The sequence below is a fragment of the Erpetoichthys calabaricus genome, chromosome 15 (assembly GCF_900747795.2).
Source record: "Erpetoichthys calabaricus chromosome 15, fErpCal1.3, whole genome shotgun sequence".
In the NCBI taxonomy this organism is placed as follows: domain Eukaryota; kingdom Metazoa; phylum Chordata; class Cladistia; order Polypteriformes; family Polypteridae; genus Erpetoichthys; species Erpetoichthys calabaricus.
This window is the reverse complement of record NC_041408.2, coordinates 66379417-66402953: the sequence shown is the minus strand read 5'-3', so window position 1 is coordinate 66402953 and position 23537 is coordinate 66379417. Positions and strand designations below refer to the sequence as shown.

Sequence of the window (23537 nt, the reverse complement as noted above, 5' to 3'; positions counted from 1 at the left end):
CCATTTTGCACACACTGCACTGGCTCCCAGTGTTTTATAGAATTTATTTTAAAGTTTTGGTACTTACTTTCAGAGGTTTGCATGGACATGCTCCTGAGTACCTAACTAGCCTGCTCCAACACCATACAGCTTGTCAGACTCTAAGATCTGGGCAACAGGGCCTATTCGTTGTCCCACGCACTCGGCTAAAAACCCGTGGGGATCGTGCCTTTCAGTCTGTGGCACCAAGACTATGGAATAGCCTGTGTTGTGGTCTGCGTGGAGTCGAGTCTCTTAATTCTTTTAAAAAACAACTAAAAATATTTCTTTTTAAACAAGCTTTTAATCAGTGCTGAATAGTCCCAGTTTGTTTATTCATTGTTTTTAATGGTTTTGTTTATGTTTTGTTTTTTAACTGTTGTATTTGTACTGTATTTGCTGTTCAGCGCTCTGTGACCTTTTGTCTGTGAAGGGCGCTATATAAATAAATAAACTAAACTAAACTAACTATTGCAATTGCTAAGATTTCTCTAATAACTATTTCAGTCAGTCAGTCAATCACTGTCCAACCCGCTATATCTTAACACAGGGGGTCACAGGCTCTAATAACCAGTTAACATTTAATTTAGAATAAACTAATGGAGTTTACCATTTGCACACTAAGGAATGGCTGCTGAAAATGAGACTTTGCAGCTGTACGCAATTAATAAATTAAAAATATGTAATTTCAGGCAGTAATAGACATTAGCAACACTAGTAATGTCTTTGCTATATTTTCAATCACTTGAATGATATCTTGATAAAAATAGGTATCTTTTTAAATTAAAAACATGATAAATTCCGGGTGTGTTCGAACTCTGGACTGGTAATGTAGTATACCTAATTGTAGGAAACTAAGGTTTACAGGCACTTTTTCCCTGCTGAGTTCATGATTCAGACTTTTAATTTTAATGTATATTCATTTTTAATCAGGTTAAAAATTTCTGGGTGTGTGCAAAATTTTGACTGGCAGTATATTTTGTAGAAGGTCCATTTAAATACTAGAGATCCATTTTACTTAAAAAGAGATTGGGTTAGTAAAGTTTCATTCGAGTCGTGGTAAGAAGACGCGAGGAGGAGTTTTATTTAAAAGCCACAATTCCATGTACTCCAGTCTAGCACAAAGACATGATATTCTGTCTCCAGCTTCCGTAGGATATACATCCAGGTTTGAGTTTCTAACTTTAAATGGATTTGCCAACAAACCAGCATTCGAGAGCTCGTCCTTCATTGAACGTCGCAAAGCGAGAGACAGAAGGTGCTAGACTACCGGACTCGGGAGCGCGCCTGGCTGTGAAAGAGAGGCGGGTAATTGAAGAGATCGTCAAGGATGAGGGCGTGGCCACTCCCCATTCCTAGGGGATGAATTTCCTCTTACGTCATATTGTTCAGAGTCTGTCGATTCAGGTCAAGGAGGGGGAGGAAAAAGAGAGAAAGAAAAAAAGAGGGCGAGATAGAGAGCGCGAGAAAGAGAAAGAAGCAGGTTTAAAGTGCCTTATTTATATGTATATTTGAGTTGACTACATACGGTATCGAAAGAAAATAGTTACATAAAAAATAAGCAAACCGTCTTCGAAGCTTCGTGTACATTATGGAAACCTTCTGCGAAGTGTGACGTGACAGTGTTGAAGTGGGAGAGTGGACGCGAGAGTTTTACACTTGGAGTACAGTAATTACATCAGAAAAGACAACACGGAAAAAGTTTCCATGAATTAAAGAATTGGCCAAGCAGCAGGCCTCGCTGTGTGTCTCAGCAACAGGTTTCATCATCGAAACTCGCTAAAGCAGGGAGCGCTGAGATTAAAAGAGCAAAGTGATTTCCCAACCGGACAAACCACATTAACAACGCGAAGGAAATTTGTGGACAAAGACGGCTTATTTTTTTGGTGTCTGTGAGACCATCTTGTATTTTAGCCCACATTTCTGGTGATTAATCTGGGAAACTATTACTTTTAAATGCGGTACGAAGGCAAAATGATGCCGGTAAGTTTTAAAGTATTCTTTGAAATGTACAGTTTTGGGAAATTTTAATAAATTTCAGGTTATTTGCTTTATGCGAATTATTTTTACTTGCAAAAAATTTACATTTAATGTAGCATTCCTACTTGGGGAGGTTACTATTTAAACAGTTTCTTAAATTTGGAGACGGTGACTGTGCATGCTAAGATTGATACCAGTTGTATGTTAATCTTTTTTAATAACTGAAGCTGCACTTTTATATTTGATGATAAAAGGCCAGTTTCTAGAAATGTAAGTGTATTCAAAATCAAGTTTTTTTTAGCTTCGCAAAGTTGATTATATCGTTTTATTGGCTACTTTGTTTTCTGTTTTTATGTACAGCATGTAAAATGTATTTTTCAAACGTAATAAAAATGTCAATTTTTTACATACCGTGAAATATGCAATATCTGAATTTCGAGCGAGTGGCTATTTACAAATGAACTGGTTAGAGGAAAAAGGGCTAAGCGCTTTAATAATAGTACACGATAACATTTGTTTGATCTCTAAACTCATTAGCTAAATATATTGTTTTTTGTTTTAGAAACGAACCTGATTCGGCTGTTCATCTCATCTGTCGCTTTCTCACCATATTAAGACGTCAATTTTTAATCTGTAATATTCGGGTTAAGTTAATTTCCGATGCTAAATTGGCTGTAGTGTGTGTTGGTGTGTGCTCGCCCTGCCATGGACTGGCTCCCAGTCCAGTGTTTGTTCCTGCCCTATGCTAGCTGTCATAGGCACCAGCACCCTTCCTGACCATGGTCTGAATTAGGTGGATTAGAAAAACGTATAACAATATGCATCAATAAGTTTGGACATGCCTCTGAAAGTATTACACTCCATCTCAAAGTTGGAGCAAGTAAAATATATGATTAATCTACTCTTGAAGTGCTAAATAAACGACTGTAAACATGAATATGCTGAATTTATTTGCCCAGCGCATTGCTTTAAATATGATCAGTCTGGAAATATTTTTGAAAAATTGAAATGATATAGCTTCATTTAGTGATTATTTTATATTGCATGGTGTAGTAATAAGGCCAAGAGCGTAATGTTTTGGAACGTAAGCCACGGGGATGATGATTCGATATTCAAAAGTATCTAGCTACAATAATATGCATTCAATACTTATGTTATATCTTTTAACAATCAATAATTTTTAAGTAGTCACTGTTTAGTTGATACTTAACAGTTATGCAGACATTGTTATTCTCGTTATTCTTTACTGTATGGACAATGAGGGCTTGGCTCATTGACGTCTTTCTGTTTAGATAATGCTGTATTGTATAGGGTGGCACTGGCAACCCAGTGTCTACTGTTAATTGCCTCACTCTTTTTTAAGTTCAGAGAACATTTTAATTTGTTTGACAATAAGATATTCCACCAAAAGACTAAAAAGCTAAAGTCTGTGTTTTGTTAAGATGCATCTCTACCTCCACTAATACCTAAAGCACAGTGACTTAGAACACAAGGACTTTTGAAAACAAGAGGTGACCATTTAGTCTATCAAGCTTGTTTGTTTAACTGATACTTAAGCCGTCCCATTATCTCTCAGCCAGATACCTCTTAAAGATCGCTAAGGTATCTGCTTCAACTCATGTCTTGATAGTTTGTTCCATGTTCCCATAACTCTGTTTAAATAAGTGCTTCCTGGCTTTAGCCCTAAATGCTATTCTTCTTAATTTCCATTGGTGTCCTTGAGTACATGGTACATTCTTAAGGTGAAAGAATTTTGCTAAATGTAGTTTTGGAATTCTTGTGTGAAGTTTGAAGACCTAGAGGAGGTCCCCTCACTGCTTCCTCTGCTCGAGACTTAACAGGTTTAATTCTGTAAGTCTTTTAGAGTACAACTGCTTTACTTAAGCTAGCCAATGACTTACTTATAACTGCAGATTCTGGGATGGCCGCTATTCTAGTTCTTCTTGACTTGAACGCAGTATTTGATACAGTTAACCATAACATTTTACTGTCCCGACTTTCAGCAATTGGTATCTCTGGTGCTGCTCTTTCTTGGTTCACATCATACCTCCGTGATCGCCAGTATTACGTCTTCATTAGGGAATACAAATCCGTCACTACTACATTCACACAAGGTATCTATCCCTCAAGGGTCAGTTCTCGGTCCAATCCTCTTCAACATCTATATGCTCCCATTAAGTGAGATTATTCATCGGTATGGTCTGACCTTCCACTGCTATGCTGATGACCCTCAACTTTATGTAAGTGTTGATGCAACTGCAACATCTTCACATGTCGCGCTGACTGACTGCAATCGGGAAATCAATCATTGGATGACAGACAATTTTTTACAACTTAATCCTGATAAAACAGAAATCTTATTAGTTGGTACCAAATCTGTCCCCTCTATCCTTCGTGGGGTAAAAATTGACATTAATGGGATCCTGGTTCAACCCTCAGCATCAGTCCATAATTTGGGTGTCATCTTTGATCATCTTCTTACTTTTCAATCACACATTAGCTGAATAGTACAGACAGCCTTTTTTCATCTTCGCAACATTGCTCATTTGCATTCTTTCCTCAGTGTGAAAGATACTGAAACACTCATTCACACTTTCATCACAACCCATCTGGACTATTGCAATGCTTTGTTTTATGGCCTCCCGACTAAACATATCAATAGATTACAATATGTTCAGAATTCTGCTGCTTGTTTACTTACACACACTAAAAAATCTGCTCACATCACTCCTTTCATCTATGATTTACATTGGTTATCAGTTTCTTCAAGAATCAAATATAAAATTATTCTTCTCACCTTTAAAACCCCCTCATTATCTGTCAGAGCTGCTGCTTCCTTACACTCCTGCCCGTGCATTACGATCATCGAACGCTAAGTTACTCACTGTACCTAAATACAGGTTAGTAACTATGGGTGGCAGAGTTTTCAGAGTGATAGCCCCTAAAATTTGGAGTTATCTCCCTCTCAGCCTTCGCGAGGAAAAATCTATTATTAATTTGAAACTTGTGTTAAAAACACATCTTTTCAATGAGTATTATTCTTTTTCGTGTATGTAATTTCTACTGTCTTGTTAATGTGTGTATTGAATTGTAAAGTGTCCTTGAGTGTATGAAAGGCACTACATAAAAAAACTTAATATTATTATTATTATTATAACATGTTCTCCTTTGCACAGCTTCAAGTGCTGCTATATCTTTCTTGTAGCATTGTTTCTCACTAGTGCATTATATATTCTGAGCATAATGGCCCTCAATGTATATTTAAAAGTTTTCACAATGTAACCTAACATTTTATTTAACTTTTACTAGCTTCTTTGCATTGCTTAGATGTTGAAAATGATGTGTCAACATAAACCCCTAAATTATTTTCAGAGGTTGCGTCCTTTAGGTCAGTGTCACTCGTCTTGTATTTATAATTGATTGATTGCACTTTTATACATTAAACCACATTTTTCTGAAGATTGTCCCAAGTCTCAACAGTGTACATATAATCAAACAAGAAAGGCCCAAATGTGTTTTTGAAATTAGATTAGCTGCTTATTAAGTAATATGTTTTCACTTGAATTTTAAGGAACAAGATTAAACCGCAAGTTGAATACAGCTGGACTGATTCTTCATTACCTGCTCAACCATCACTGCAGATTAGGGTGGTGCAGTTTTGTTACAGTTTGGGAACAAGTGTAAAAATGTAAATGATTACAGTAATTCTATTATTAACTATGTGAAGAACAGCTTTAGCAAAAATGGTTTAAATTCTTTTTTTAAAAAATACAGTTTAACTGTTTACTCAAAAGCAGATCTTTGCAAGAGTTATGAAATCCATAATGGGTCAAAGTGGGTCGTTGCAACTGGGTTAATATTTAATTTTTCAAACAAGTTTATCCTAGTACATGGATGCCAGGCCCTGAGGTCTCCCAGCATCCATGGATCATGGAAGATATTTTAACAGTGTGTGAAAGGTTACTTGCGTAACTGTAATGTAATACTACCATTGTCATAGATATGTGAAACAAATATTTTTACGCACAATACACTGCATGTATCAATAATTTATAAGGTAATATTTAAAGCAGAACTGCATTCCGTGTAGCTGAAAAACCTTTTATAAGATAGATAGATAGATAGATAGATAGATACTTTATTAATCCCAAGGGGAAATTCAGAAGGTATGAATACTTTACTAATTAGGTTTCTTTTGTTATTCATTCTCACTTGTTAGATTGAATTCAGGTTTGCATATGTCAACAAGAAAAAATATGCATTTACATTGCCTTAATGCAAGCAGTTTTTGGTTATGTTTACTTTGTTTATACTTTTGAATAATAATACCACTGCTGTGAATTGAATTAGGTGTGTTTTGAGAGTGTAAATATTTCTAAATTAATTCAAATACACTTCGTCTTGTACACACAGATACAGCTTTAATGATGTTTAAGTTTTTAAACATCATATGTCTCTTTCCAGGCTACTCCATCAATCCATCCATTTTCCAACCCGCTGAATCCGAACACAGGGTCACGGGGGTCCGCTGGAGCCAATCCCAGCCAACACAGGGCACAAGGCAGGAAACAATCCCGGGCAGGGTGCCAACCCACCACAGGACACACACAAACACACCCACACACCAAGCACACACTAGGGCCAATTTAGAATCGCCAATCCACCTAACCTGCATGTCTTTGGACTGTGGGAGGAAACCGGAGCCCCCGGAGGAAACCCACGTAGACACGGGGAGAACATGCAAACTCCACGCAGGGAGGACCCGGGAATCGAACCCAGGTCCCCAGATCTCCCAACTGCGAGGCAGCAGCGCTACCCACTGCGCCACCGTGCCGCCCTTCCAGGCTACTCCTCAAAGGTTAATTAGACCAAAGCCTGTATCTAAGTAGCAGACATGGGCCATATCCGTATTGAGACTAGGGAATTTAATCTTCCTGAGAGTCTTGTCTTGTTTTTAGGAGCCCTCTTGCCTGATCACCACTCAGGTGAAAACAATTACCTGTCTTCTCATTTGGGAATAATCTGGCTGTAACTAATTGTGTTACAGCTAATGATGTCTGCTACCAGTTTTCAGTATCTGGTCAAGGGTTCTGCTCCTTCAAGGCTGACAGTTTATAGCTGAGTAATAGTTCTAGTGTTCTTCTATGAAGGTTGGGAACATATGGCATCATAGAATAAGTCACAGATTTGATGTGATGACATTCAGCCCAAGGTATCTAATGGTCTGTCACCTGCCCCATCTTATTTAAATTTCCCACCATCATACTACTTTAACACTTATTTTTTTCATACTGTCTGCCACAGAATTAAGTAGGAATGAAGCTGTATATATAGTATACAATTTTTCCTTTCATAATGTACTTTTTGGAAATTATTGTGATCGTTTTATATCATATTTTTTTCATCATTATTACGCCTAAGTGAGACGTTTCTGTACTGATAAAGCTTCTAATACGGAACTACTTTCATAGTTCAGTTCTTTCCTTCTGTATGAGATTTTCATTGCCTATAGTTAACTAAACTTTTCCCCACTAATATGCTCCTCAAAATGTCCAGTGTTTGTTTTTTCTCATTTTTGCCTTTTTTTGTCCATATTTTACCATAAGCTGTGTCTTGTTGTCATATTTTATCAATCTATCAGTCTTATTATTGTCAAAAAAAAAACTGAGCAGGGGTATGTTGAATTTATAGTATAGTATAGTAAACCTAAGTGTAGCCAAATTCTTATTTTTCAAGCCACCACCCACTGCTCCTCCTCAATTCTTATTTTTGATGGAGTAATAATACAGAATATAGTTGTTTAATAGACAACACGGTGTTGTGCAAAAATTCTACAGAACTACAATCATGTCCCTTTTTTCATCTCTGACATGAGCCCCACATTTGCGGTATGGACATTGTCCACTCTGTTTCTGCATTTCTATAGCAGATAGCTGGATGAAACTAAACTGACACATTATTAATATTTTTCTGTTACTGGATTATATGCAATGCACTCCTTTTTTTGCTTGGCTGTGTGATGGAGCCCTGCAAATGACCCAGTAGGTGTGCTTCTTGCTCAACATGGAGTGTTGCTGCGCTGTTTCCCCCTTGGACGTTTTTAAACGCTTAATATTACAAACATGGAATCGCAGTGGATTTAATTAGGCTTTTCTGACACTGATTAACATACAACCCCAAATCAGAAAAAGTTGGGACAGTGTGGAAAATGTGAATAAAAAAAGAAAAAAGCAAGTTATAAATTCTCCTCAAATTTTATTTCATTGCAGACAGTGTGAACACAAAATAATTCATGTTTTGTCAACATCATTTGATTTGTAAATAAATATCCATTCTTGCCATTCAGGCTTGCAACACATTCCAAAAAAAGTTGGGATGGGGGCAATTAAGGGGTAGTAATGAGGTATAATAACTAAATAATGATGTGATTTGAAACTGGTGATGTTAACAGGTGATTGCAATCATGATTTGGTACAAAAGCAGCATCGAGGAAAGGCCTACTCCTTTAGTAGCAAAGATGGGCAGAGGATCGCCACTTTGCCACCAAGTGCGGGCAAAAATCTTTGAAATGATGAAGAAAAACGTTTCTCAAAGACAGATAGGAAGAGATTTGGGCATTTCTCCCTCTACAGTGCATAACATAGTGAAAAGAATCAGGGAATCTGGAGAAATTACCGTGCGCAAAGGCCAAGGGCGCAAGCCTAAACTGAATGGCCGTGATCTCTGAGCCCTCAGACGGCACTGCATTAAAAACCGTCATTCATCAATAAATGATATAACTGCGTGGGCTCAGGACTACTTCAGGAAGTCACTCTCAAGCACTACAGTATGTAGTTACATTAGGAAATGCCAGCTAAAACTGTACTGTGCCAAAAGGAAGCCCTACATAAATAGTGTCCAGAAGTGCCGTCGACTTCTCTGGGCTCGGAGGCATCTGGGATGGTCCATTGTGCAGTGGAAATGTGTATTGTGGTCAGACTAATCGGTTTTTCACATCTTTTTTGGAAGAAATGGACGCCGTGTGCTGCGGACCAAAGAGTTAAAGGACCATCCAGACTGTTACCAGATACAAGTCCAAAAGCCAGGGTCTGTCATGGTATGGGGTTGTGTCAGTGCCTTCGGCAAAGGTAACTTGCACTTCTGCGATGGCACCATCAATGCTGAGAAGTATATCTCAGTTTTGGAGGAACAAATGCTGCCTTCAAGACGACGTCTTTTCCAGGGACGCCCATGCTTATTTCAGCAAGACAATGCCAAATCACATACTGCGCGCATAACAAAGGCATGGCTGCGTAAGAAGAGGGTGCGGATGCTTGACTGGCCTGCCTGCAGCCCTGATTTGTCTCCTATAGAGAATGTTTGGCCCTTTTTGAAACGAAAAATGCGTCAACGAAGACCCCATACTGTTGCGCACCTAAAACATTGTTTGCAGGAAGAATGGGACAAACTAACACCTGCAACACTTAGTCACTTGATTTCTTCAATGCCTAAACGTCTTTTAAGTGTTGTTAAAAGACAGGGGAACTGTACAAAGTGGTAAATGCTGTACTGTCCCAACTTTTTTTGAAATGTGTTGCAAGCCTGAATGGCAAGAATGGATATTTATTTACAAATCAAATGATGTTGACAAAAAAAACATGAATTATTTTGTGTTCATACTGTCTGCAATGAAATAATATTTGAGGAGAATTTATAACTTGCTTTTTTCTTTTTTTATTCACATTTTCCACACTGTCCCAACTTTTTCTGATTTGGGGTTGTAAAACTATTTCTTACTGTAACTGTCAAAGTGAAAACCGATCTCTTTGATGTGATCTAAATTGATTACAAATATAAAATACTAAATAATTCATCATGTAAGTATTCACCTATTGAATGCAAACCATGTAAATCATCATTTGTGCAGCCAATTGGTTTTAAAAGTCACATAATTAGTTTAGTGGAGATAACTCACCTGTAGTCAAGGGGTGTCCACTGACTGTAGTATAAATGCAGCTGTACCTGGAAAGTCGAAGTTAATATTGTGGCCTAAACTAGACAAGGAAAACAAAAGAACACTCCAAATCTGTGAAAAGGTAATTGAAAAGCAAAAGTCAGGGGATAGAGACGAGAAAATCTCCACATCACTAAGTATCCCTTAGAAGCTATTTAAATCAATTATTAAGAAGTAGATGGCACAGTTGTATATCTGCCTAGAGCATGGCCATCTAAAAAAACTGAGTGCGCAAGAAGAAAACTAGTGAAGGAGACCAATGAGAACACTGAAGGAGTTGTACGCTACAGTGGCCAAGTGACTCACCCAGGCAAGAGGTGTTGTATGCAGAGTCTCATCCGTCGCAGCTTTATAGGAGAGTTGCAAAGAGGAAGCTACTGTTAACATATCTCAACTATATTTTGCCAGAAGGCACGTGGAAAACTGAAATCAGCTGGAAGTAGGTATTATGGTCTGATAAGACCAAAATTTAGATTTTTTGGACATCAAACAAAAAATACAATGTTTGGCATAAGCTAAACACTGCACAGTATCAAAAACACATCATCCCCACCGTGAAGCAAGGTGATGACAGCACCATGTTGTGGGACTGCATCTCTACAGCAGGCTCTGTGAGGTTTTTGATGAAGAGTAACATGAATGTAGGGAATTCCTGGAGGAAAACCTAAAGCATTCCTCAAGAAACCCATACCTTGGGAGATTTGTTTTCCAACATGACAATGACCCCAAGCATAATGCCAAAGCCACAGAGAAATAGTTGGAAAATGTCTTGGATCTCAATCTAATTAAGAATTTGTATCTGGACTTGGGGGAAAATGCTGTTATATAGCATATACATGTCTAATATTATTCTGTACCAGTAATGGCTCACTGCATGATAGCGTGCAGTGAATACACTTGACTTGAGCGTTTCCTAGTTTTCATCTTCTTTCTCTGTACGTTTAACATTCGTTTGCTCAGCAGTTGATGCACTTGCTGCCTCCTAAGCAGCTCTTCTTTTCTCCACCCTAGCGGCCTGCTTCTTCTCCTCTGTCATTGGCATCTTTTCACATTAAAACTGATTAAGTTAGTGTTTGTGTTGTACATACTTAGTACGTTTTCCTTAATTTTTCACATGAGCTGGCACTTAAGTCTTCAAGCTGCCTCAAGAATGATTTAAGATATGAAGAGGTAGGGGAAGTGACCACGAAGGTGGTGGGGTACGCCACACCGCCTCCCTGCTGAGAGTTGATTCTACAATAAAATAAAAAGATTAATAACCTTGGAGGTCAATCATCACCCTGAAAGCGGATAGCAGACGTCACGTAGTATATGTGTACCAAATTTCAGGTCAATCGTTCAAACGGTTTGCGAGTTACAGGTGATTTAAAATCCTGGACAGACAAACAAACAGCCATGGTAGCATATTATATAAGAAGATCAGAGCCATATAGTGTCTCTCAGCCCAGCTCTTAAAAGTGGCATATAAAAGGAACTGGTCCAGGTTACATGCAGCTTCGGAAATAAATGGAGGCAAATGGTAAAAATGCTCCCAAAATTATGTGTAATAGAAGTAATTTAACATGTATAATTGTCACTATTTGTGCTACACAACATTTATTACTCCAGTTCTATCTAATGTGATTCTGTTTACCGCCTCTCACTCTAATGCCTCATGTCTGAATATGCAAGTGCTCTCCTTCATAAACTGGACTGCTTAGTTGTGGGATGCTCTTACGGGTATAGATGCTGTAAAATAGTAAACTAGTGTCACAATATGGATTTTGCTATGTTTATACCAATAAGAGAAGTGTCTTTAATGTTTACATAGATTGTGCTCTCAGATTTGTTCCAAAATTGGTTTGGGGAATTTGTATTCTTGACCTATTATATTTTAGGTATAGTCATGTAATTCTAAACGTGTTCATCTGGCCAATTAAATGGAAATTTGATAGTTTCAGTGTTCTTGATTTGTGATGTTTCGGGCATCTATTCAGACCCATGTTAGGGAAGTAAAGTCAGTAAAATCACATAGGTGTCCTTCTCAGAAAATGGTTTGAATTTAAAAAGTTGGACCACAAGCAGAAAACTAATTTCTACATATGTCAGGTGGCAATTTTTGCCAATGATGATAGTATACCTAAAATTAAAGTGAATGCAAAATATGGAACGTGATGGAGGCTTGAGGATTGAAAGAAAAATGACAAGCATGTTATCACAGAGCATGATGTAAACATGTCAAAGTTGTTCATTGTAATGACTGGAAAAGTTAGGATTGAAGGATTTTATTTAAGTGACTTTTTGCACAAAGGTATATAAGGCACAAAATATATAAAGAGTAAATTCAATTAGAATATGTGTAAAAGCATGGAGAACAATTTTAAATAAGTTAATAGAACAGGAATAGATAGATAGATAGATAGATACTTTATTAATCCCAATGGGAAATTCACAAATAGGCAGAACACATTGACAGAAATTATTATACATAAATATATCAAAGTTGTAGAGACTATTTAAATGTTTTGTTAAATAATTAGGACTTAAGTCTAGATTTTAACAAATCATGTGATTGAATTTTTGTAATTGAAGTTTCCAAAAAAATATATACAATGTTTTGGGGCAAAGCAATTAAAGGTATGGGCTTCCAAAATTTTGTAGATACAAGGTGGAATGTGCAAAAGATAAGTATCATCCCATTAAAGGCGAAATTTAATCTGCTGAATAGGCTGGTGAACTGCCATAAAAACCCTTAAAAATAGCTATAAGATTTTAGGGCGGATTTATACTTCACGCAACGCATGCTGCAGAGGACGCTCCTGCTACTCAAGCATTGTACTGTTTGTACTTGCACACATACCTTACGTAAATATGAAGGAATCCACCAGGTGGCAGTGCGAGATATTATCACGGTGAGAACAGGTTTGGCTTCGCTGTGTTGTGAATTGCCTGGAACACCCATTAAATTCCGATGACATCTTACCGCAATATCTCTGAAAAGGATGTTTAATGATTAAATCCATCAGTCCAGGGATTTGTCCATTTCAGCGAGTATTGTGCACAAGGCAGAAACAATCCCTGGACGAGGCATCAACTCATCCAAAGGTGAATACAAGCACTCACATACACTAGCGTCATTTTAGTGTAACCAAATCTGCATATCTTTGAAAGGAAACCCAGCAGGAAAACATGTAAACTCCAGGCAGGGAATATCAGCAACATGACTCCCTGCAACACAGCAGTGCTAACACTCCGCCACCGTGTCACTCCCATGTGTGTAATTATTAAGAGTATTCATTATTTAAACAAAATTACCGATTTATCTGTAAAATGATACATACATACTTTAATGCATTTCATTATGAAAGTGATATCAAGTATAAATCTAAGGATTCTAAATGTGCAGAGAGTTGGAATATCATACATTTAATGTGTGCAGTGTGGTGATCTATTGCTGGCGATCCGCTGCTGTCAGGACTGGAGGAAGCCCTAGAAAAAAAGACGGCACAGAAGACGGTATGTGAGACTTTTAAAATGTATCGTGTCATTACAACCGGGAATATGTGATGCTTGAATATAAAAGCACCACGAATATATCTGTATGTCGGCATTTTGCTTCACCACATCAAACATTGAAGCGCGCACACCGATCTCGTAAGATCCGCAAAGCAGCTTTCTGTCACATGTAGATGGTAAACAAAGACTCTGACGTCACATTCCAACTTTAAGCACACTGCGCCTCCCGACTTTTTGCTGGTACTGCAACTAGCGCACGCGTCGCGTTAATTTCTGAGGACCTGCTCAGAGGACACATCAAATGAACGCTGGGAACGCGTGGCAGCCATGATCCGAGCACGTATGCGTTCTGAGCATGAAGTATAAACGAGCCCTAAGGCTGTATTTGTTAATTGCAAGCACTCTGTTGTGAATATGTGTGTGTATAAATAATGAACTGCCAAAATTTGAGCCATCTCAAGATTATGAAATAGGTGCTTGGGACGACCAATTTAAAGAACATAACCGTTGTCCAAATGTCAAGTAGTAAAAGCTTGAATAAGAACTTTTGCAGCAGGATAATGCAGGACAGGAGGTTGTGCGAGATACTCCTAAAATGAAAATGACCTAATTTGCAGAGAGGTTTTGTATGAGTTTGAAATGCCAATTCAGGATTAATGCTTCTGTATTTTGCTCAAATTCTTTACCTTGCATTCTCCATTGTTAAATCTGAATCACAGTCCATTATAAGCAATCATTTAATTACATGGAGTTACTACATCAATGTGTTGCAATACTTTTTAACCTTATGTTTGTAAGTCTATTTTCTTCAAATAAGTACAGTGGAACCTCGGTTTGCGAGCATAATTTGTTCCGGAAACGTGCAGGTAGTCCAAAGCACTCGTATATCAAAGTGAATTTCCCCATAAGAAATAATGGAAACTCAGATGATTTGTTCCACAACCCAAAACTATTCATATAAAAATGATTAATACAAAATATAAAGTAAAAATACATAAAACAAATTAACTTGCACTTTACCTTTGAAAAGAATCATGGCTGGTGTGAGTGAGTTTCTAAACTCTTGTGGGATTGCACCCAACTGGATGACACGCGGAAGAGCGTCCCAAAGCAATCGCAGTCTCCCAACGCTGTAGCAGTTCTCCATAAAAGCAAATCCGAAAAGATCGCGGACATGCTATAAGCGCCTGCCGTCAATGGGTGATACAAGAAACAAGGAACATTATAAATGTGCAGGGCCCTGCCTGACTGCTGTGTCTGTGTATAAATAACCGTGCTGTTGCTGTTTCAAGCTGAATAAAGCTTGTGTTGTTAAAGTACTGAGACTCGGCTTCGTGTTTTAGGGTGCAAGACGGGGACTCGCACGTCACAGCACACACACACACAAGCGCGCACACAGTCACAATGCTAATGCTGTAGTAAACACTATACACTCATACGGATGTTGAATATATGAGTGAGGCACGCCGACTCAGATGGAGAATAGGAGACGATTGCCCGCAGTGAGAGAGAGAGAGAGAGAGAAGAACCATCGGCTCAGTTGTGATCACATGACGCTCAGCAAAGCGTATACAGTACATACTACTCGTACTGCAAGACCTCGCTCGTTTATCAAGTGACAATTTATTAAAAATTTTTGCTCGTCTTGCAAAACACTCGTAAACCGAGGTTCCACTGTATTACATATTTATGTTTCTAAGCATTTTATTTGAAGTGCTGCTTACTTACACATTATATTCATGTCTGTATGTTTTTGTATCGTTTTAGTTTTGCAAATTTAAAAAAAAACTTAATGTTCAACTTCTGCTTTAGTTCAATATGAAACTTTAGTAATACTTAAAACAAAAACAACACAGCTAACAAACAGTTTATAGGATTTTGTAACTGTAGGGGATTAAACATTTACTATCCCAGTCTTTTGTTCCTTTTTAAGAAGGTTTTGTTGAACTTACGAAAAGAAATTCATTTGAGATTTAATTTTTGATGTTAACAATGCATAATTATACCTTGATATGCATTTTATGCTGTATTGCCCATTTACCTATGAAACCGGCTACAAACACAAGGGCAATACATCAACACCAATACTATATCCTATAACTATTAAACAGATCAGTGTACCAACTACTAAAACATGAAAGTTACATTGGCTCAAAATACAAGTGAGTTCTCATAAAATACCTAGAATACACTGTAAAACTTGTCAGGCCTAACCTAATAGTAAAAGAGCAATATTCATAGGTAGCAGTACTGCTTGTGATTTTGCAAAGGTAAGCTGATGATAAATTTTAATTCTGTTTGCAGTTTAGGCTGCATTCTCTATTACATAAATAGATACTTTATTAATCCCAAGGGGAAATTCATATTCATATTAGTGATAAATTGAAAATAACTAAGATAGTGTGGTGGGTTTAAGTTAAGTGAATATGGTCTGATGGAGGAGGGGGACAAACACAAATGTCCACTGCTCAAAAAAAAAAAAAAAAAAAAAACTTTCATGGAATATTGTTCATTTAATTTTAAAATGTAGGGTTCGTCCCTGTGACCCTGTAGTTAGGATATAGCGGGTTGGATAATGGATGGATGGATATAGGGTTTGTGGAGTTGCAAGTGTTTCATTGGGAAGTTCTAATGGGAGGGCCAACACCACAGAAACCTTGCATTACTCTTAAACAGCTGAGTAAATGTTCTTTAAATTTTGCATGTATTTTACAGTTAACCCAACTTAACACGTAGAGTTTTTGGAGTTTCAAATGTTTCATCATGAATAGGTGTTCTATAGAGGGATCAACACAAAAACTGCTAGTCTTCCAAGTTTACATTACATGTAGCTGATTCAGGTGTTTTGCAAGCCACCCAATTTATTAATTTGAGATTAAACATCTACTCATGAAACCACAAAAACCATGAAATAAAAGTGATGTGCTGTACATAAGATTTAACAGTGTAAATGATCAAAAATAAAATTTCTCGGCAAATATATTCGTTATCAATTATTATGAAGCACATTGATTCATTGTTGTAGCCCTAATTTTCATGAGACAAACTATTGCTGCTTGCAAGTGTGTGCACCTCAAAGGACTGGTCTTTAACTTACACAGTTTTTGCTCTTTCCTACAAAATTGTTTATGTAGGTAATGGGAGAGTCGGGACTGAGTTTTGTAATTTCTTAGGTTCATACTGTTAGTTTCATAATGTGATTACTTCATGCACAGTGCCAGTGATCAAGTTCAACAGAAAATATTTTTTAATAAAGATGAACTTGTATAGTACATAATGCAACTATTAAATTTATATAATTCCATTGCATATTTGGTTAAGGATTTACTATATACAGAATTGTATTGTGGATAAATGCATGTTAAAATACCAAATGGAAAAAAACAATTTATAAGTCAGGTTATTTTTCATTGTTTATTGTTAATGGTTGATTGTCTTGCTTTCTATTCTTGAATTTCACAGACTCAAAATTGAGTTTGTTTTGATAGGATTCACAGTTCTGTTGTGTATCTCTTTCTCTCCCTGGTACAGTGATTGTATTTTGCAAAAAAGAGAAATTGTGATGTTCATTGGTTAATCCTTGTAAGAAGACAATTGACTATTATGTTAGCATTTGGCAGATGACAAAAACAAATTTTATAGCAAATTGTGCATTACATCATATGCAACAGAATGCCCTCTCTTTTCCTTCTAGTGTAATGTATAGTAGTTATTTATTATTTTCAATATGTGTAACAAGCAGAAGTTCTATACTGGTTTTATTTAGGGCTTTTAACTTGTATTACTTCTGTCAAGCAGAATTTTTTTTATGGTTATGCAGACTGATGTGATGCATTTATGGGAACTAATGCAATACTATTGATTCTGGAGGCAGTCATGGATCATAACTAATTAACATATTTACCTTATGCCAGGTAGAAACACATTTTGAAATGTACTGCGCAAAAGCTGTGTATTCACTTGCATAAAAATGGGTTGGGGGTACAGGCAGCATTCTGTTATCTCCCATATGCTTAGTCAAATGTTTAGAATAAAATTATCCCAAAAAAAGCTAATTAGTAATTTGAGGTTTAAGAATAAATACTTGCAAATTCTGTTTACTATCCAATTGATTCCCATATACTGTATGCTTATTTTAACCAAAACCTATTTCTTCACCTGAAGTATTTTCCGATTTATGTTTACCTTGAATTAACTTGAACTAATCAGTAAATGAATACAGAAAATCAATACTGCTAATTGATATTGTATGGCTATGAAACAAAATGGAAATCAACTTTGTGAAGTTGGCCCTACAAGTGGCACATATCCATACTTTTGATTATTCTATGCATCCTGTTTCACAATGTTTTTGAGATGAATAATTCCCATGATTGCACCCTTATAAATCAGATTAAGTCAAGTTGTTCCGAATATGCAATAATAAAATGGACTAACAATTTAAAAAGAATTAATTGAACAGAAGCTGCAGCTCTCTGTTTTGTAGGGAAATCCATTTAATTGAGTGGATAACATAAAAGTGTTATCCTTCACTCCTTCATTTTCTTCTAGACAATTATAAACTTTTTGTTAATAGGTTTGCTTTTATCCAACTGTAGATCATTTTTTCAAAGATTTAAATTATCTTCAAAAAAGAATGGGCACCTTCATAAAAGTAATCATTTATACCGGTGGCTTTTGATATATTTATCTTGTTTAAAAGTAATGTGTTTGTGCATTTAGCTGAGATTGAGAAGACAGTAGTCATAGGGGCAGAGTTTCAAATATAGAAATATATTAATTTAATGGAGGAAGAAAATACAGTTTGGAAACATATGAAAACAGATATACTGTACAAGATGTCTATTATGGTTACCAATTCATTTGTCCGCAGTCAATTTGCCTCTGGTCTTACTAGGAAATACAACATAAGTTCCCTGTTCTAAAGTTAGTCAGTCAGTCATTTTCCAACCCGCTATATCCTAACACAGGGTCATGGGGGTTTGCTGGAGCTAATCCCAGCCAACACAGGGCACAAGGCAGGAACAAATTCCGGGCAGGGTGCCAGTCCACCGCAGGACACACACCAAGCACACACTAGGGACAATTTAGGATCGCCAATACACCTAACCTGCATGTCTTTCTATCTTTGGACTTTGGGAGGAAACCGGAGCAGACACAGGGAGAATGTGCAAATTCCACGCAGGGAGGAACCGGGAAGCAAACCCAGGTCTCCTTACTGCGAGGCAGCAGCGCTACAACTACGCCACCGTGCCACCCTGTTCTAAAGTTCATTTTCTTTATACATTAAGATATTTGCAAAATGGGTAATCGGTCTTCCTTTTTTTAGTGATTTATAGACTAGAAATTTTAAAATGTACTGCATTATTTGTCAAGTAATCGCTTCCATAAATCAGCAATTTGAATTTTGAAAAGTACATTTCTAGTCCTGGTATACAATATGTTATCACCTCTTTAGTTTAATTTGAAACGATCTCTTAAGTTGTTGGCATTTTCAGAATGTTTCTGAACATGCCTAGATATTTGATTTATTTAGAGGAGACCTTTTACTCCAAGACATAAACTTGTTTACATTAAAGTTGTGAGAAACACTGAAATGTTAAATGACCTTCATTTCTTGACCCCACAATTCAGTTTGCAAAATATTTATTGTAAATGCTAGTAAAGATTAAAGTAGCTTTGGTTGAGAGAGTGAGCGAGAATTTGTTATAAAGATGAACTAGGCAGAATTGAATCACAATTTCTATTTCGGATTGTCAGTCTTAAACTTGAAAATGTACACATTTCTGAATAACTTGTCAGCGTCTAATTAAATATAGTCAGTTTACAAAAATAATTTTATTAAAAGGAATAACATAATCACTTCCGTTTTATAACCTTTTGTATAGAACCACCTAAAATCTATTATTTACAGTAACTTTTTCACAAAATGATACTTTAATTCATATATTTTAGAGCATTTTATTGTCAAAAGCCAGTAATCTCTTTGAATGTTATTTTGCAAGGTAAGTGAAGAGGTCTAAGTCACATTTTCTTAGATTTTGTGTGTGCATGCATTTTAGGTACTTATCAAAATAAACTCTTAAAAACATGTTCATTTTGCTTTTTTTTAATGTTTTGTTAAAATTCAGCAATAACAAATGACAACAGAAATTTGTGTGAGCAGTTCGTGTGTATACATTTTTATTGCTAATAGACTGACCTTCACAAAGCATTGTGGCGCAGGGGTCAGCACTACAACTTGACACTTCTGGGAAGCTGAGCTTAAATAACTTTAGTCACTGTCTATGGATTTTGCATGTTCTACCTTTGAAAGTTTTTTTTTTTTTTTTCTTCTGTCTCTCTCAGGGTGGTGCTCCTTCATCCTATAAACATAGGTATAACACCCCTAAACTGGCTGTCCTGGCTGATTTCCAACCTTGTGTGTAATTTTTCTGGTTTAGGTTTTTACCCTATGAAAGTGTGATATACACATTTATTATTATTAATAGATAGAACTAAGATGTCTGTGAAACATTTACAAGGAAACAAAGACGTGTAATAAAGATATACTGTGCCCTCCATAATGTTTGGGACAAAGATACTTTTTTTTTTTTTTTCTAGACCTCTGCTCCAGTTTAAAATTACAAATCAAGCAATTCAGATGTGATTAAAGTATACATTGCAGATTTCAGTTTACAGGTATTTGGATACATTTTGGTCACACCATTTCAAACATTATGGAGGACACTGTTGCTATATACATTAAAACAAAAATTTCTGATTTAATCAGGAAATCATTGTGGTTTATTTGGCTTGGAAAACACTTTTTTAAAACATTTTTCTTTAATACAAATATTTTCTGGTGCTTAATGCATATAACTGCAAGTATACAGATGGATAAATCCTACTTTTAAATTCCAAATCACATATTTTTTATATTAAGAATGTTTATGCAACATCCATTAGTTTGGTTAACACTCCTACTGACTGAATGTAGGTTTTTTTTTAAATTTTGAATATGAGAAAATTACATATAATAAGTTAGAAATGTTTATCTAAAGTTTTCTTCTAATTATGTGTTTGTTTGTTTCATATCTCCACCCCATCCGGTAAACATCATTTACACTTTAATGCTGGAATTGCAAGTCTGCAAAGCAGTATTTTGACTCTCCCCAAGGAATGGAATGGGACAGCTACTGTGATGATTACTGAGTACTGCCCAGTCCATTCATTACTGAATGTACTGCAATAAAGTATGACTTTCTGAATTTCAACAAGTTGAGCTTTCTTCTGGAAATCCCAGGAGAGTAAATTATCTGTTGCTAAGCATAGTGATAACATTGACTGTGTCATATGCAGTTGAGATATTGGAAATATTTTTTGTTCCTTCTGATACTATAGTTACAAACAGTTGATTCCCCTTTTGGTAAATAAACTCAGCTGATTGGAACATACAAGTAATTCAGACCGTGCCCTTAATCTGCACATTTTTAGCTGTTATAGTGGCTCAATGATTACAGGTTTGTATACAGCAGAGCAGATGTAATTGCATGAACAACATGTGGAAGGGAAGCCGTAAGTAGATTTTTTTTTTTTTTTGCCAGACATCAAAAGCAGATTACACAAGAGGATTATTTACTAGAGCAGTACAAAGGAAAATTTTTAATTATCAGAATATGGTTAGAAATAGTCTTTTCCAGAAAGTAAAATTAGCATTTAACCACTCCACTGAAAGTTACTATTCCTGAATGCTAGAGACATTTTTAATACCATCTTGTAAAGTCGGTTCTGTGCTTTTTGTTAACATGTGAAAATTAAATTAATGCATTTTTTTTTTTTTAAAAAACTATTTTTTTTTATATTTCTCTGAAAATGTCTAAATAGTGTGCAATATGAGGCATTACAACCCTGTTCTTTCATACTAAACACTAAATGATTTAGTTTAAATGTAGCAAGTGTGATAAATAGAGGGGGGGGGGGGGGGGGGGGGCTAGGTAGCGGGGCTTACCAGAAACATTTTACATTTATGTAACCAGACCTCCTGCCAAAATTAAATATATCCCATGAAAAATTAGGTTTTAATGATACTGTAAAAATTAATGATTTTGTAGCATTGTTTGTAAATATTACTAAACAGTAATATAAATTAAACAACACTAATTTTTGAAAAAGGGAGTGATCCGCAGAGGCTAACTTATAGTGTGGTGAGGAGAAATGGGTCAAACTGGTTTTGGTATTTGGAATGAAAAGAGAACAATGACTTCATGAAGAAGTGCGGTGAAATAACATTGGAAGTGGAAGAGAGCAAGTGAGGCCAAAGGTTGTATTGAGAAGAATGGATCTCCCATACCTTTCCAAACTAAAGATCTTGTAAAGTAGAAAAAGAAAGTGTGAGAGTAGCAAAATTGGTTACATCCTGATAATTGCAATTTAGTAGGTTTATGTTTAATTTGCTGTTTTGCTGTATTCAAAAATGTTTTGCCAGAGTTTGTATTATTCATTTTATATTTGATAGGTTTCCTTAAAATTTAACTAAGAGTACATTAAAAATGTTATCTCAATTTGTCATGAAAATGTTCATATACAATTGTTCTCACAGCTCTTAAAGAAAAACAGTACTCCACCCAAAATTGATATATTTTTTATGTTATTGAAACTACCATGTAGTTTGTATTGGTGGCTGGTAACATTTTTAATCTCACATTTTCATTCAGAATAGAGATCACAAAGTATAATAGGTTCTATAGTGACCAATACTGGACAACACTAACAGTATCAAAAAGTCCATACAAAAAGTCTCACGTAATTCGTGTTTTACAATTCACATGTTAAGTTGGCGAATCATATGTTCACAATATCCCAGACCCATGTGTTTTTATTAAAATATTGTTAATTAAACCACTTCTGGAAAACATCCCTATGAACAAGAATGGAACACACTCGGACACAAATGTGCATTTGAATTATAGACCCTTGTTGAAACATTTAGGATGTGCACAAGTACTAGAAATATTCTCATCCTGATGATATTTTCGTTCTCTTTTCTTTATAAAAGAAGTATATTTTTACATGTCTTTCATCGCATGATTTTTGTTGATATATGTTAGCGATTGAATAAGCTCTTACAGGGCTCAACTCTTGACCAATAAATGAGGCATGGAGGAAGGTTTCCATTTTCATTCACAAGACCATTTTCCAAAAGTGGTTTTATTTAACAATATTTTAGTAAAAATACAATACACATTTGTGATGTTGTGAGCATATATCTAGATGACATGCCCTGTGGATTATGTGACATGAGTAACGTGAGGTTTTGTTTTTTTTTCCCATGCTCTTTTTGATATTGTTTGCTGTTGATCCAGCTGTTAACTCAGAAATGTTTATCTCTGATCTACATGAAGACAGGCACCGGGAGACAGTGAAGAGTTGCCAGATAACTGGGTGACTACAGCAGAAGTAGTAAGAGTGACTGCTAGAAGGATGCTTGGTGTGATATCTGGACAGAGAAAGGAAGATAAGGAAACCTGATTGTGGAATGGGGGAATGGGTGAAATGAGTTACATACAAAAAGTAGCATTTTTGGGTGGAGTATTCCTTTAAACTTATAGACATTAATATTTGTCTTGTGTTTCATTACAATCACATCTAAAATATTTGAAACCTGGTGTCACATTGTGTTCACTCAAACATTCTTCATTTTTCTGAACCTGCTTTATTCATTACAAGGATGTCGTAATCCCAACCAACCAATATAGGTTTCCAAAGGCAAAAACAGTCCTAGTTTAAATGCTATCTTATTCTATGGTAGTGTTTCCTAACTGCTGGTCCTCTGACTGGCATCAGTCTGTAGAAAATTTTTGTGATTCTGCAAGGCATGTATTTTAGCATAGTAATTTCAAATTGGCAGTCCATAAAAGGTAGGAAAGGTATGTGACCAGTCTGTGGCATTTTCCACTGAAGTTTGAAACTCTACTAGCCAAGGGGGACACTCATAAAGTCTAAAAACTACTGTTCTAGTTTGTATAGACACACATGTACTTAACACAGTCAACCATATTGAACCCCTTTA

General features: G+C 36.2%; 1 protein-coding gene across 2 annotated transcripts in view; it reads left to right on the top strand.

The window, feature by feature from the left end:
- Positions 1 to 1375: 1375 nt before the first annotated feature.
- Positions 1376 to 23537, top strand: part of LOC114665599 (apoptosis-stimulating of p53 protein 2-like) — a 68090-nt gene continuing 45928 nt past the window's right edge. For both annotated transcript variants that reach the window (XM_028820193.2, XM_051919309.1), the window contains exon 1: positions 1376 to 2001. In XM_028820193.2, coding sequence (XP_028676026.1) covers positions 1975 to 2001 — 27 coding nt within the window. In that variant the 5' untranslated portion in view covers positions 1376 to 1974. The remainder of the gene's footprint in view (positions 2002 to 23537) is intronic.